At 44.2% G+C, this 17,336-nt stretch overlaps 1 protein-coding gene across 1 annotated transcript; it reads left to right on the forward strand.

Annotated features, from left to right (window-relative positions):
• Positions 1-647: 647 nt before the first annotated feature.
• On the forward strand, positions 648-7,604 carry TM4SF1 (transmembrane 4 L six family member 1). Its single transcript, XM_073358890.1, has 5 exons — positions 648-824; positions 3,403-3,492; positions 3,583-3,731; positions 6,222-6,402; positions 7,590-7,604. The coding sequence occupies exons 1-5, from the start codon at positions 648-650 to the stop codon at positions 7,602-7,604; spliced, it is 612 nt and encodes a 203-aa protein (XP_073214991.1).
• The last annotated feature ends 9,732 nt before the right edge of the window (positions 7,605-17,336 follow it).

Below are 17,336 nucleotides of genomic sequence, written 5' to 3' on the forward strand. Positions count from 1 at the left end.
AGAAGCATGTCTGCCTTTTTTTAGACATTTTTCAGCTTCATCCCAAGGCCATATGAGTTCTTATTCATTGATGAAGATACGGGATTGTGTTTTACACATTCTTAAATACTAGCAGGCTGTTATTCTTACATGTTCATTAAGAATCTCATACAAAGCCCACTGAAGTCACTTGGAGTCTTTCCACTAACTGCAGTGGGTTTTGAATCAGGCCATAAACCTAGAAGTTGAAACGGGCTTTCATTTTCTTTTAATTTTTCTTGACCCTTTTCTGATTCCCAAAAGAGCTTTCATTATGGCATAAAGTTGTTCTTCATGCCTAATCATGTCCACTGTAATTCATTCCAAACTGTGTATTAAAGCCAAAATCAACACTGTGGGAAAATACTGTTTCCCTGCCTTGGGTTTCGTTTGTGTGAAATGTTTCATTTAAAATGGGTGGTGATATTCCTCTCATCTTGCTCCTGCATTCTGCAACCAGGCCTGACGCTCATGTAGACATGTAATCATCATCCAGGTAACTAAGTAACCCAGAGTATTTAAGAAGGTGTGACTATAACCTGTTCTTACTTTTACACTTGGATGGGTACCATACAGGCTGGTCTGTGGTAGTTCTGAGCTACTAAAGAAAGATCTGTAGAACTTTAGACATGTGTTTTGGAAAGTGTGCTAGGTGCATTGGGTACAAGTTGCTCATTCTTGCCATCCTCTGCATTGTAGCTAACATCTTGCTTTACTTTCCCAATGGTGAAACAAGATTTGCTTCAGAACATCAGCTTAGCAAGTATGTGGCATGCCTTCATGGAATTATAGGAGGAGGGATTTTGGTAAGTAACTAAAGCTAGCGTGTTTTAATTTGTTTTCTTATTTTGAACATCTTAAATATTCATATTTCTCTATCAGTTGTACGATTTTTGTCTCACGGCTTTGTTAGCAAGTCTTTACACCTCTGTAACTTTATAACATATATGTGGTGCCATATAAATTATTACTATTAATCACACTATTAATCTGCCATCTTGTATGATTTAAATCTGGGGAGAACTCACAATTTGTATGACAAAGAAATGCAAAATAAGGTCCTGATCCTTCAATGGGACTACTCATGTGAGTAAAGTTATGCACATGTGTAAATGTTGGCAGGTTTGGGTCCTGGGTTTGTATTGTATTTTATAAATGTAGTTTACTATTAATCTATTCTCCTTTTAAAAATGATTATATTTGATTAAAAGTAGTAACCATTTCTTCAAATGTACCTGAGATGTCTGGGAGGCATTGGCTGCTGCCATGTCCTAGGTATTTATTCAGGGAAATTCAACAGTTGTTTATAGTCACACCAGTGTGTAGGAAAAAACAATGAGGAGTCCTTGTGGGACGTAGAGACTAACAAATTTATTTGGGCATAAGCTTTCGTGGGCTATAATCCACTTCATCAGATGCATGGAGTGGAAAATACAGTAGGCAGGTATAAATATACAGCACATGAAAAGATGGGAGTTGCCTTACCAAGTGTGTTAGAGAAATAGGGAAGGAGGATATACTGCTGTTTCGGAAGTACTGAAACTTTCACTAAAGGGCAGCAGATGGTTAATTTAGGACCCGATTCTGAAATGAGCTGTATGTGAGTGGAACCCTGCATCAGTGCAGATCTTGATTGCAAGATGGGGACCTAGATGCTTATATTAAAAGACTTACATAACTATATGAATATTTCCCGCTTGACTTTAATGGGCCTGCTCAGTGTGTAGTGTTATGCACCTAAATAAGTCTTTGGAGGATTTGGGCAATAGTATGTAATTTAAGAGCCAGCAGGTATGGGGCTGTGGTTTTCAATTGAAGAAATTGTTTTTATTTTTCCATATGTTTTAAAGTACGTGTGTAGTGCTCACAACGGATATTTACTTCCTTCTTAAGGGTTTTGCGAGGCATCACTGGATAGTGTTTGTCAAGTGCTATGACTACAAAATATGAATAAGGCCAGCCACTGGCTGAGGCCTCAACAGTTCCTGTGTTTAATCCACAAGGTCATGCTGCTCACTCCCTTTTCACCGCAGGTTGAAAATTTTCAAGTGTGAATTTTTTATTTTAACTGATTCAGAGTGGAAAATCTGAGACGCATCAGTTCATCGGAAGTTTTCACACAAATTCTGCAATTCTATGGCAGTTTTGTGAACTTGAAAACAAAGGAAAAACATTTTCTACATGGAATATTTTGCACAATTCTACCAACAATAGAAGCTTCTTGTGTTTTGACTCCATTGATATCAGATATTCTGTATAAGCAAAACACTTGCTACTACTTTTCAGTAACTAGTGTCATCATACCTCATTATAGTTGAAATGATGGATGTCATCAAAAAAGCCTAGTAGTGTGGTCAGTGGTGGATTAGCCATTGGGTCAAGAGGCCCGTACCCAGGAGCCCTGGCCAATTGGGAGGTCCCAGAAAAATGGGTGTCCCCACACCCTGACCCACTCTGCCTGGAGCTCCTAGAGGGGAGCAGGGTTGAGGCAAGGGGCTTGCTCCGCCTGCCCAGTTCTCCAGTCGGGGAGGAGGGTCGGTGTGCGGGGGCTTGCCCTGCTCAGCTTGCCCGGCACTCCTGCAGAGCCGGGCAAGCCCTCATGCCCCGACCCTGCTCCAGCAGTGCCAGGTGAGGAGGTGGGGTGGTTCAAGCCCCGACCCCATTTCCCCAGCAGGAGTGTGGGTGCGGGAAGGACTGCAGGTGGAAGGGGTGGGGAGGGGCCCCCATTTACTTTGGTCCAGGACCCCACAAAACTATAGTCTGCCCGAGTGTGGTCTTCTCTCAATGAAAGCTCCCATCTACTTTGTTGAGCACTTTTGCTGAGAGAGGACTGCAGGATTTGACCCACAGTGTGTCAAAAAAGGTGTTGGATTGACAGGGAAGAATATTACTATTATTTACTGGAACTGCAGTAGCATCTAGGAGCCCCAGTCATGGACCAGGATCCCATTGTGTTAGGCACTGTACAAACAGAAAAAAAATGAAGTTCTCATGGTTTATCACCGTCTATCCCTAAGCCTAGTCTTGCCCCTATTGAAGCCAAGGGGAGAACTCCTCTGGAGTGGAATGGGAGTAAGAGTGAATCGGCTATGCAGAATTTTTAAATTGTGAAATTATAAATCTAAATAAAAACAAAGTGAGGACAGAATTTGATATGCACTGCCTGTAGGCAGAACCGTCCCTTGGGTAGGACGAATCGGGGTGATAGCTCCGGGCCCCGCGCTTTGGGGGGCTCCGTGGTCCAGTGCAATTGGCTGGTGCGGTCAGTCTCAGAAGAGACAAATCCATCACTTCCGCCCTGGGCCCTGCACCCCCCTAGGAAAGGCCCTGCCTATAGGATAGCTTACCAAAACACTCAGTGCACAATTATTTGTTCTTATGTAGATATTCCTCCCAGCTGCAGTGTTCATCGGACTAGAATACGATAATTGCTGTGGATGCTGCGGGCATGAGAACTGTGGGAAAAGCTGTGCAGTAAGTGAGCTTTTTGCTTCACCATTTTCGGATGGTCCCTAAGAGGGAATGGTCAGAATGCTGAGAATCACTTGTGTGTTTACTCTGCAGATGCTGTCCTCTGTTCTGGCCGCCTTCATTGGAATCCTGGGGTCCGGCTACTGTTTCATCATTTCAGCTTTAGGTTTATCCCATGGCCCTTACTGCCTCTCTGCTGTAGAACAGAACTGGGTCTATCCTTTCACTAACTCCAGTGGAGGGTGAGTAGTCTGTTTACCAGCAAGCTGTGCACTGCAGTATATAAACACCATGGACCTGATACTGCTTACTGTGTTTTATAGGAGGGTATATAAAAGGTTTGCACTGGTGTAAAATGAGAGGAGAAACTGTCCTATTAATTTGCTCCTTACTCAGATGAGTAGTCCCATTGTTTCCATAGGACTACTCACGTGAGTAAGGGCTGCCTTTTGGACCCTAAACTAGTCAAGAGGGAGAAAGGCTGTTAATCTTTGTAGAAACTAATGGATCTATTGTATTCTCATTTTGGGAGCCTAATTGTCTTCTCTACAGCTGAAGAGCAAGATCATAAGGGGTGTCAAGCACCCGCAACTCCCACTAAAGTTTCAAGAGGAGTCAGCACCTATGAAATCAGGACCATTGTACGGTCACTAAGTTATTTGTTCTTGCAATAAATTGTTTCCAAACAGAACACACACTCTTTCTCTCCAGTTCTCACCCTGCCTCGCCACCTAATTGTCTCATAGGTTATTCCCCCTCCAGCAAAGCTGATGGGTACCCTCAGGCTGAGGAGAATTCTCAAGACCATATAAACTGGGACTCACAACTATCCCAAGCTTTACAAAATGACTGCCACAGCGGCATCATCGCTTACCATAGGAAACACTCTGCATGACGGGCCTCTGGATATGGCCCTTTTTAGCCACAATAGCCTGGAAATATTTCTCAAGCAGCCCAGTAACCATTCCCTAGCATTCTGCAGATGATCACTATAGTGCTTCTTTTAGAAGCTGCATTTATCATCAGAGACTGCTAGTGTTTCAGTATGAATGACAACCTCCTTCCCAGGGGCTGTGTGAGCATCACCCCAGGCCTGTAACACTCCTGTCTACCCAACTGTGGGGGAGCCACAAACCAAATTCTGATTCCCACCCCTTCTCCTACCCCATCTTGTGGAAATCAACAACACGGTTTTAGGACTCTATTAACAATCAGCTTTAAAAAAGGGAGACCAGAAACACACTATCCTGATGATCATATAGATTTTGAATCCTAAAAATTCTGAAGCATATTGAGAAACCATGTGTCATGGAGGGTGTTTAATAGTAGGGTTATTAGAGTCAAAAAGCAAGATGCAGAAGCCACATATCAAAGATCTTTAAATTAGTTTAGAACATCTTGGTTTGGGAGCATTTTCAACTCAATGTGGTAGGAATTTACCCAGCTGTTGCAGCTGATACCAAGGGATGTTCCCAAGCTTAAACCCTGGACTTCACACAAAGTGGATGTAAACCACATTATTTATGAAGGTACCCTTGATATAAAAAATGTGACCAGATATAAATTCAAACAATAGAACTTGGTCTGCACAAAGCTGCCAAAAAGCCCCTGGATTTCCCTAGTTTGCGATTCTCCTTTTGTGGAGTGAGTCCCCATGAAACATAAAGTTGGCATAGCTGAGTCATACATCACTTCCAAGTCAACCCGCATGTAAGGGGCGTAGTAAGGGTGTGGAGTGCATGCATGGTCAGAACACGACGTACTCCAGTAATACCTTACCGGTGGATAGCCCCTGGAGGCCTGTTTCCAGAGCAGTGCATGTCTGGTGCCAGAGCAGAGCTGGCTGGCCTGAGAATCAGGAAGCCACACCTACATTCAACTGGCCCCCTGAAGCAGAGAATCTGATTTGAACACATCTGGCTATTGTTTGTCATGATGGTTTCTTTAGTTTTCACTGGCACAGAAAGGAGAAGATAAGTAATTTTTTTGCTGAATATGCTAATCAGATGGTTGGGCAGGAGCTGCAGGCATTTACTTTTAGGACACAGTGAGTTCATCCTGTGGTCAGAGCAGTTCAAGTGTGTGTTTGCAGATACCAAGTAGAGTGTCTCATGTAAGACAGTGACAAATGGAGAGCAAAGTTCCCTTTGGATGCAATCACTATCTTAAAATAAGGGCCTGATCCTGCAAGGTTCTGAGCCCCATCTGAGAAGTGTTCAGTGCGTTCAGCTCATTCAAAAGGCTGTGCATCATTTAAGTCCCTTGCAAAAGGGCAACCTCCAGCATGCTGTTTTCTACACCAATTCCATCCTAGCAGCCATTCCTAGGAGAAAAAGGGCCAGGGCATGGCCATGGCCAGTCATAACTTAGAGCAGCCCTGTGACTGCTCTAAATTATGCTGTGGACCATCTGACTCTGGAACTGGGGAGAATAAAAAGGTGTGTTAACGCTACCTCTGTTCCCTACCACCCTGCTCCTGCCCTCTATTTATAGTTAAAATCAAAGCTAGGTTTATCAAAAGTCTATACCTAATAACTGCTCTTGCATTCTAGAGTGTCAGGGAGTTTTGCATGAAGCAAGCCTTTGCTTCCCTCATCCTCACTTACAAGGTTAGTGGTACATGAATTAGGCCCCCATATTGCAACTGCTCTCTTGATATACATTAAATACCAGGGCGTGACACGCTTCACTGCGTCATGAGTTTCTAATACATTTTTAATTGCTATGAACAGGTATCTGCTTGAGCGTGACAGGTGGTCTGAGTGTCGGGAGCCAAGGAATATCGTGGAATGGAACTTGACCCTCTTTTCCATTCTTCTGGTCTTGGGGGGAATTGAATTAATTCTGTGTTCCATCCAAGTAATCAACGGTTTTCTCGGAGGAATATGTGGGGTTTGCTGTAATCGGGAAGAGGTAAGTGCAGCTATTCAAGGTATCATTTGATTACAACCACACTTCCCAGATAATAAAAAAAACAATATAGCATAATGTATTATCCGGTAACCAAAGTACATCAGGGTCTAATCAAGGAGAACATTCAGTTCTAATCCAGGAGATCATTATTTCCCTGTCATGGCTCCTCTTCTGAAGCTCAGGTTCATTAAATGAGCTTTGAGCCACATCGTTCACAAAAACCCTGTGGCATTTGACTTTAATACAATGGGAGTGATTTTGGGCAAGTGGTCAGCTACAAGTAGGGAATTAGATATGCACATGAGAAGGAAATTTCCTTTTCTACCTTTTGAAATTATTGGTCACCTTAACCATGCAGGGGATAAGGTGTATGTTTCAGGCACAGATTAAGTCTTTTGGTGAGGAAGAAATTCTCGGTCCTAATCTCCTCTCCCGCCCCCCTTTTACAACGTTACATAATTGTATGATAGGTTTGCAGCTTAGTTTGTTTTCGACCTTTCACTGAAGCAACTGCCAAACTGTTTTCAGTGGGAGCAATATATGGCCAGCTGAAGATACCAGACAAGCAGGTCTAGAGTCTGCTCCGCTAGGTACACTCATGTATCCTAGAACCATCCACTCTCCCAGGCAGCCACTAGGTCTTTATTTCCTCACTGTGCCTCTCCGTCCTCCATAGCTTTTATTCTTTTGTGAAAGGAAAAAGTTGGCAACTTTTACAATGATAAAGATCAACATTCTCAAAAACAAAAGAAATCTTGTACAGAATGATGGTAAAACTTGATTGCCCTTAAAATGCAACAAAAGCCATAATGATGTCTGCTCAAAGATGTTTCAAAAGGCATTCTTTATGCAGGTATTTAAAATGTTTTCTTTGAGAAGATGTTTCATGTTTATTACATACAGCTTTAATCATGGATATTATTAACATGGTAGATTATGATGGGACCTTCAAAGCTGTTGTCTCTTTCTCTCTCCTCCTCCCCACCATGATCTAACTGGGGACATTGAGACATATTTCTGGCTCTGTCATAAATGGATTTTTGAGGATTAGTGGGCACGGAAATAGATCCACAAGCTGAATACATATTATACAACCTATTAACTTTACTTTTTACAATGAACAAAGTATGTGATTCTGTGATTTTGTTTTCCCTCATTTAACACATATTCTTTTTTTCCCCCCACAGAAATACGTTTGCTAGAACATTTGCAACTGAAAATGGGCTAAAATCACTGTAATTATATCCTTGTGGTATTCTGTAAAACATTTATTTGAATGTCTTGTTTTATATTGCACATACTGTAAATTATAAAGAGAACAGTTTATTCATGTTACATTTCTTCTTGCCAAACTATGCACTGTCACCATTAATTCACAGATTGGGCCAGGTTCTGTTCTTGGAAAGATGTGCAGGATTCCCAAAGAACACAATAGTTATTATGTGTTTGGAGCTGACAGCAGAATTTGGCCTACTGTGATTTTTGTCATTATAAACATATACCTTGCATACAAGGATTTCATTGGTTTATTTAAACATAATGCAAGTAACTGATTGATTAATTGTGTTGATGGGGTACAGTTTCTCACTACAGGCATGGTAGTTCTTGATTTTCATACAGAAGCTGCTTTTTCCATTAGTGTTCCATTGCCATCCTGACCCTGAAGCCCCCAGTAGGAGCTGTCACTCACAGAAGGAATGCTGCTTTAATTGTGTCAAACCAAAAACCACGAATACCATGAATACTTTCTGTATTCATCTAGTCTAACAGAAAATACAGATGGTGCCAACTAATGGACAGACAAGGGTAGGCACATACAGAGGGGCCCTATCTCCACAGGGAAGAGGTGGAGATAGAACAGCAGGAAAAAAAGACAAGTCTGAAGAAAGGAAAATGGGGAGTTGGGAGGGGAGTTTGTTTCAAACTTCTTTCCCTCTCTATTTGACAATAAAATAGAATATATATATACCCACCAGCTGTCAGTGTTTTCCTTCCGGTCCAGAGTTTTATTGCTCCTATAGCTTTGCTGCATTTTAGCCTCTCCTCCACGTACCCCCATATCTCCCCAATCCCTCTGCCTTCTTTTGCTGTTTTGTTTCTCTTGATCATGTCTACGTGGGAATTTTTTTTGTACACGCTAAGGTGTGCATTTAAAGTGCTTTAATTATAACCCTCTGTGGCCACTCTTAGTTCAGCATAACAGTGGCTTGTTGTAGTTAAGCTTGTATCACTTGGGAAGGGGTTTAACTTAATCTGCAAAAAGTCACTCTTATACTGAGAGTGACCAGATGTCCCGATTTTATAGGGACAGTCCCGGTTTTTGGGTCTTTTTCTTATATAGGCTCCTATTACACCCCACCCCGGTCCCAATTTTTCACACTTGCTGTCTGGTCACCCTACTTATACTAGAAGAAGAGTGTCCACATGGGGTTATAAAGGTATAGCTATACCTGTATAACTGGTCAAACTTTTTCCTATGTACATAAGGCCTTAGCTCTTCTGGGATCTCACCATTTCTTTCCTCGACTCTTCACTGTTGGGAGGGATCGGAGCACTTACTCTCCTCTCAGGCTGGGAGGAAGATGCAACCTCCATTCCCTGATTATTGCTGGTAGATAAATAGGCTCTTTCTGCCTCTCTTCTGCAATGCCATAAATCCACCACTGGTAGTACCAATGGAGCACAAGTGTAGACAGGCTGCCATTGGCCACTAGCATTTAACTACCATGTTGTCTAAGCCTGATCTGATCAAGTTCAGACAACAAGATGGTTAAAATGTCTGAAAGCTGTTTACACTAGAGCTTCCACCATTGCTACCACCAGTGGAGCTGCACGACGGGTAATGTAACAATGAGAGACTGAGGGAAAATGCTGGAGAACCTGGAATGCAGCCAGGGGAAGGAGGTGTAGAACCAAGATCTGACCTGCAACATGTTTTTGTACAAACCTATTTACTAGGAAAAGTTCTGGTGCAAACTTCTCAACCCAAGAACTGCAGGTGAGCATTAGCAAGTCCCTGCAGGAATCTGAGTATCATTTTAAAAAGATAAATAACCCTGTGACACATAACCATGCTGATGTATCCTGTCTGCCTCAGACCAGTCCTGTGATTCTCTCAGAAAAGAAGATCATCATTCAGCATGAATAAACTCCAAACACTATGTGATAATTTGGCATCATCTGACATCATAGATGTAAATAGTGAGCAAAATGGAGACAGCTTTCTTCCAACATCACGTATGAGAAGCTCTGTCACAGTTCAGGCAAATGCACCTGTATTCTCCCTTTGAGGTCCACCAAGGGCACCTGCTTTAGGCTTCTGGTCCTAGCTATAACCTCTCTTGGGCAGAGACCTGCATCTCTTTCCAACCTGTCCAGGGATTTTAAGGCTTCACAGTTCCATGAACAACACTGAGATATCCCCAGCAAGCCAGACTGCCTATAAAGGCCAACACTTGCATTTTTCTGTCTCTCTGCAGTCTCCGACCAGTCTAATGGTGGCAATTATAAGTTACCTCACAGCTCTTTGTAAGCAAGCATATTTATTCTTAAGGTAGAAGCATTACGGAGGACATACTAAAACAATAAAGCTAGAAACCTTACTGGAAGTCACCCCCTAACTCCAAACTAGAGTTCTGGTAGTTTTTAGTCCTTCGAAACCCAAACTGGGTTTTCCTGGAGTTATAAGTTCATCTGTCTCAGAACCAGAACAGTGGCTAGGCAGGTCAGCCATTTCTTTATACAGCTTGGGCCTTTGACCTTGGCCCCTGTAACAGGTATTCAGCAGACCTTAACCCTCATCTGAGAGCATAGCTTCAAACGGCTGAATTTTAACATAATTGGAGTTGGTGAATTTGCATTAACCCCTCCCTAGGGATTTCAGGAAATCCATTTCACACTTGTTGTCCCAAAAGTCCCATATGTGTCTGGCACATTTTCTGTACAGTCTTTTGAATTCCCAGGTCTCACATCTGTCACATCTCCCTTGTAGATAGGTTATATACACAATCCTGGCCTTCAGTAGTACATAAACTTAAAACAATAAGGTCTTTCAGGGATGTTGCAATAAATGCTCTATCTGTCAGACCTTCAAGATATGGTTTACAGCATATAATGAATATCATCTCAGAGGGAAAAGTCACACTGATGTGCCCCAAGCTAGCTATGAATTGGTACAAGGTGGTGCCATTCCACAGCTGAAAAGCTGGTATGCACCTTGCCTCTTAGAAGTAAGATATTCAAGCCACAAAATGCTGGCCACCATTATTCACTTTGGAACCTAGCAAACGTGTTACAAGTCATTTGAATTGTGTGTGTGACATTTTTGGAAAGGATTGTTCAGAGCTATGGATAATCCTGGAGATTATCCATTGCATTGCTACAGTCTTTCCACAGAGACAGAAATGTACATTATATAATAGTACTCTAAGCGAGGAAGATGATCACTATAATTTAAGGTATCCAGAAGTTAAACACATATTTCTGAGGTGCATCTTAGCACACTATCCCTTACATCTAAATCTGCACATTGAGAGTGCACATTTGGGACAGAAAAGAAATTGTTAATCATGTAGCCCTGATCTCTCTCACTGATCCACTGCAATGCAACGGTCTCCTAGATGGAAGACGTTTGCCTGCAATTGTAGAGCCTGGATCCTCAGTGGGAGATAGGCCCCTAAATATGTTTGAGGATCTGAGCCTAATCCATTTTAACAGTCTATGTCATTCGTTCAACTCCCATGGGATGAACCAAGAGATGCTATTTATTAAAGCTAAACTGTCACTGCCTCAGCCTTTACAACTGCAGGATCTAAATGCATGAATGAGACGATGGTGTAGGGAGGAGAGATGTAGGTTCATTAGGAACTGGGGAACCTTTTGGGGAAGAAGTAGCCTCAACTGAAGAGATGGGCTCAACTGTAACCAAAATGGAACCACACTGCTGGTTGTAGAGGATTTTTTAAACTAAGGACTAGAGGAAAGCAGACAGGTGTGGAGGGTGGAGACATCTTTTAGGGATAAATTTATTAAAGGTGAACTCTATATTCTAGCATAAAGGAAAGGAAAGAAGTTGGTAGAGTACAGGTACTGACCACTATCAGATACAGGCTACTGGTCATGATGGACTGGTGTGACCTAATATGGCAGCTCTTATATGTTTGTGCCATCTGCAGCTGTTGCATTTTTGTCCTCCCTGTAATGGGATAAGATATTTTCTAGCTGCTGGTCTGGGCTGATATTTTGGTGGTGAAACAGAATTATTTGAGGGATGAGTGGTGGAGTTAAGGTGAGGGAAAACCGAGTTCTGACCCTAGGCTAAGGAAGAAGAGCGGGGAGCTGCGGGGAGATGGGGAATAGTGCAGAATATAACATTCTGTTGGAATTGTATGTTTTTTTACCTTGGGCTCAGATGGCTGTTTTTCTTTGCTTTATCTCTTCACACAGGACACAGAGGAGAGGACTGAATCAGCTTTAGAATTAGTGCACAAACGGAGAAAAGTTTGACTGGCGCTCCGCCCTGATCTCTGTAGTGGTAGTACACAGCATTGGGCTAGGTCCCTGAGATCACATCAGAATGAAAAATCCAGTTGAAATCCTTTCTTAATGGCTGATGCACAATAGCATGTACAGCAGGTGTAGCAATCAAACCCTATGAAAATAATTACTTTAAATAAAGTCTGATTCAGTTAGCAGAGAAGTCACTCACCCGATGAGCAATCAAAGTCTTTTGGTAACAGCATCTGCTCCCAAGGGTTTATAGGAACAGAAGGGGGGCTCTTGCAACATTGATCAATATGGTTGAGAAACTGACCTTGGAGTTTACCAGTTTTGCCTCATACCACATATAAAACAGCTACTCTATGTTCTAGCATCACAACATGCTAAGGAAGAAGCCAATTTAATATGGTATCTGCAGAACTTAGTTTGAGTAACAAGGCATCTGAATTGCAACGTTTACTCCATTATTTGTGCAGACTAAGTTCTGGGCATGAAATCGCATTTTCAGAGATTTCGTGCACAGAACTGGAACAGAATATAGCTGGAAACAGCAGCAAATTTGATTACAAACACAGATGGCCACTTTTTACTATAGGCTTCAATTTAAAAAAAAGCAGATGCTGTCAGGTTTTCAACTAACCATTGAGCTCTGTCATAAAAATTCAGCTTGTGGATGAGACATGCCTTGCTTTAATCAGCAATGTCCCCTTGGGTCACTAAGGAGCAGCCTCGATGAAGGACGTCCCGTCCCATCCAATCTTGTTAAGCAGCCAAGATCTGCAAAGTTTGCTATTGACTTCAATAGGAGCAACAGCAGGCCCCAAGACAGTGTAGGGTATCTGGTATTAAGACAGGGTGTAAATGAGGGATCCTCAGAGACCTGTAAGAAACACAGAGGATCCTGGAGAAAGGAGACAGAATAGGGGGAAAGGAGGCTCACATCAGAGAAGGTGGAGAGAACGGTCTAATCACAAAACTAGTATTGTACACCTTCCTTCTGTGCTCTCCTAACTATTTTGCTATTGCTGCTTTGAATGGTGCATAAACCAACCAGAGAACAGAATCAGCTTTAAAGAGGACCCCAAAGGGCAAAGTTTGACTGAGGCCTAAGCAGCTCATACATTTGTTTGCTTTAGGGAGCAAAGGGAAAATATATCCCAAAGTATCCTCACATCCCGACCTCCTGAAGGTTGTTTTTTATTCAGTACAACTTCCCTTTTTATGCCCTCAACCCCTTCGTTGGCTCTTATGAATTAATTTCATAACTCCTCAGAAATGGACAAGATCCCCAGCCTCACCCCCCTGCCCCCAAAATCAAGGCAATTATTGTGGTGTCCCTAATACCCTGGAATGCTCAAATGTCTAAAGCTGTCTGAGTAATGCCAGGTAAGGTTGGGCAAAAAGTCTGTCTGTCACAGTGACACAAACAGTTGGTGAATATCAAAAAGGGTTTTGCAGCACCACATTTTATGATGCCTCTTCAAGTTGCATGCAGCCGTTGGGCCAAATTCTGCCCTCAGTTACACGGTTGTAAGTGCAGAATTGCATCACTGATTTTCCTCCAGGCTTATATCAGTGTAACAGAGCAGAATGTGACCCGAAATCTCACAAAGCTAAATAATACAACTAAATAACATAACTGTTAATAGGAGAAAAGCATCAAAAGTTGAGTCTTAATATCCACCAGAGGGAGCCCACAGAAACCTCGTTCTGGTATGTAATGGGCAGAGCTGCCACAGGGTGTATGAGGACTTAGTTCAGTCCTATTTTGCCACCGTCGGGAATACTGCTCCATCCTTGATCTGTTGAACTAACAGGGAAAATGTATGCTGCATATTTATGAAAGCTTCCAGACAGCCCAGAGCTAAAAGGCTCTGAAATAGACTTCCAAGGAAGTGAGTGCATGCCTTATTGTTAAGGCTGTGAGTTTGTCACGGAAGTCACAGATTCCATGACTTTCCGTGACCTCCGTGACTTTTGCAGTGGCCAGTGCACCTGGCTCAGGGGCAGCTCGAGCAGCCCCTGCGCCAGGCACACCAGCCACTGCTGGGGCACTCTCGGGCCACCAGCCCGCCCCCCCCCCCCAGCAGCAGCAGAGTTTGGGTGTTGTAGGGGGCAGGAGGTTGGGGCACGGGATGGGGTGAGGAGCACTCTGGGCGGCGCTTACCTGGGGGGCTCCCCGGAAGTGGTGACATCCCCCTCGCTCAGCTGCTATGTGGAGACGTGGCCAAGCAGCTCTGCAGCAGTCCGCCCAATGGGAGCTGCAGGGGCGGTGCCCTGGGCGGGGGCAGTGCCCTGGATGGAGGCAGTGCACAGAGATGCCTGGCCATGCCTCCGCCTAGCAGCTCAGCAAGGGGGATGTCATTGCTTCTGGGGAGCACCACCCACAGCCCACCTCACCCTGTCATGTGCCCCAACCTCCTGCCCTCTTCCACACCCAAACTCTGCTGCTGCTGTGTGTGTGTGGGGAGGAGGGTGGACCCAGAAAGGCAGGCTGCTGGCTCCACTAACCCCCCCTCAACACCAGTGGGGATCCCGAGTCACACACCACTGCCCATGCCCCTATAGCACCAGGGGGGCTCCTGGGCCACACAATGATGCCTGTGGCCCCCCCAGCACCAGCGGGCGTCCTGGGCTGTGTGCAGCTGGCCCCTGCCCCAGCAGGAGTCCTGGGCAGGGGTGAAAGTAAAATTGAACTCTTACTGGTACAGGGCTGGCTCTGCCCGCCCTCACCCCAGAAGGGGTGGGAACTCAGGTGTGAGGGCCGGGGCTGGTGGTCAGCATCCCCTAGCCAGCCCATCTGCACTGCCTGGCCTGTGCTGCCTGGGGCTCCAGCAGTGATTTAAAGGGCCTGTGGCTTTTAAATCTCTGGCCTCAGGGTAGCTGCTCCTTTTGCCCCCCCCACCCCATTGGTGGCCCGGGAGGGGCAAAAGGGGCAACGACGTTAAAGCAGGGTCCTTTTTCGTGGCAGCACTTTAACATCGGCTGTACGAGCTGGTACTGGCAGCCACTTTTTACCGGTACCGCCTTATTTTCACCCCGGGCTGTGTGCCACCACCCACCCCCTGCAGAACCCGGGCCACCCTCCCCCAGCACCCACAGGGCCCCCTGGAAGCCCTCCCCCAAGTTTTATTCATGTGTATTTTTAGTAAAAGTCATGGACAGGTCATTGGCCGTGAATTTTTGTTTACTGCCCGTGACCTGTCCATGACTTTTACTAAAAATACCCATGGCTAAAACATAGACTTATTCATTGTTTATGTCATTTTAAATTGTATTAGACAAAACTCTAGAAAACATTCTGCAGAGAATATCCTGTATTGGCTCAAAGGTGGACCAGATAATTGATAGTTCCATAATTCTATAATCCCTAATGATTCCAATTATACTGCCCAATGCAATTAACTACTGGTTGGGAAATGTTCTGTTGTACTGTACATGAGAAATTTTTACAGCATTGCAAGTGTAAGCAGGGTCAGAATGAATGTTTCCCTGACAGCTAGCTGGGAGTGGGAGAAACTTTAGATTTGTTTATGCAAATACAGTTTGCTCCTGCTCTGCTTACATATTCAGTAAATACAGCGGTGTCAAAGTGATCAACTCTGGCTGGTGTTGGGTACAAATCACTTTAGTACTGAATGCAGGGGTAGTGAAATATGGTTACCAATGTTGTAATTATTGTAGGAATACAGGAAAGCAGGACTGTGCTTAACCTGTCCCAAATGAGGGGGCCACCCTCAGTTGAAAGAACCTTGTTAAGCCAGGGGCTCAAAAGTCAGAGCCCTGTGAAAGTAAGAGGGGTGGGGATAGGTATCCCCAGCCAGGAGGCTGCAAAGCCTCAGCCAGGGTTCTCCCTAGACTGGTTTAACCTGTTCCTCCCCACTGTTAAAAAAATAGAGCTAAATAGGATTCATTAGGAACCTATTTGTTATGTTAAATACCCAATCAGGGCTGAAATCAGTTGTGGTAGGACTGTGTTTCTGCCCTACCTGCTGAGAGGGTTCACCAGCTGAGACAAGAAACTGCCAGAACTCAGCTCGAAGTCAAAAAAGCAATCGAGAAACTGTATCCTCTTGAAATTTCAGTTTATAACAATGTTGGTATGTTATATTGCTCTGACAAGGGGTAGGGGGATTCTAACCTGGTGGGAAATAACTATTTGTCTGTGCAAAAAAAGGAGAGCTAAAAATCACTGAGAGCTGAAATCACTTGAGATGAGGCAGTGTTTCTGCCCAGCCTGCAAAGAGCTGAAAATTAGAGACTGATGTGCAGCTGTCATAGGCAGAGAGGCAGGTGGCAGCAGAAGGTGACTGACAGTCAGCTGGAGAACGAGTGGCTGGTGCAACAGAGAGGTGCGATGATCTGCCAACGGAGCAGCTGGCAGAGAGGGGTGGCAAGTGTGTGCCCGAGCAGCGGAATGAGTAAGGTACCTCTTTACCCCACCCAGGGAGGGAGGTGAACTCTGCAGATACATCTCTGAATCTGGGTCTGCACTGACCAAGGACAGCAACTGTGAGTGGGGTGCTGAGAAGGGTTGGGCATGTGAAAGGAAATATTGGGTTGCTGGACTTAAGAACATGAGGGGAAAAGGACACTGCCCAACCTATTTAGGGGTGGGTCTTTTACTCATGGTTTATGTTTATGAACCCTGTTTGCGGTGTTTTTCCAAATTAATGCTGAGTTACTTTCCTCCTTTTATTAAAAGTTTCTTTTCTACACTCAGATTCTGTGCTTGCAAGTCATAGAATCATAGAATCATAGAATATCAGGGTTGGAAGGGACCCCAGAAGGTCATCTAGTCCAACCCCCTGCTCAAAGCAGGACCAATTCCCAGTTAAATCATCCCAGCCAGGGCTTTGTCAAGCCTGACCTTAAAAACCTCTAAGGAAGGAGATTCTACCACCTCCCTAGGTAACGCATTCCAGTGTTTCACCACCCTCTTAGTGAAAAAGTTTTTCCTAATATCCAATCTAAACCTCCCCCACTGCAACTTGAGACCATTACTCCTCGTTCTGTCATCTGCTACCATTGAGAACAGTCTAGAGCCATCCTCTTTGGAACCCCCTTTCAGGTAGTTGAAAGCAGCTATCAAATCCCCCCTCATTCTTCTCTTCTGCAGGCTAAACAATCCCAGCTCCCTCAGCCTCTCCTCATAACTCATGTGTTCCAGTCCCCCAATCATTTTTGTTGCCCTTCGCTGGACTCTCTCCAATTTATCCACATCCTTCTTGAAGTGTGGGGCCCAAAACTGGACACAGTACTCCAGATGAGGCCTCACCAATGTCGAATAGAGGGGAACGATCACATCCCTCGATCTGCTCGCTATGCCCCTACTTATACATCCCAAAATGCCATTGGCCTTCTTGGCAACAAGGGCACACTGCTGACTCATATCCAGCTTCTCGTCCACTGTCACCCCTAGGTCCTTTTCTGCA

The sequence above is a fragment of the Lepidochelys kempii genome, chromosome 9 (assembly GCF_965140285.1).
Source record: "Lepidochelys kempii isolate rLepKem1 chromosome 9, rLepKem1.hap1, whole genome shotgun sequence".
NCBI classification, from domain to species: Eukaryota; Metazoa; Chordata; order Testudines; family Cheloniidae; genus Lepidochelys; species Lepidochelys kempii.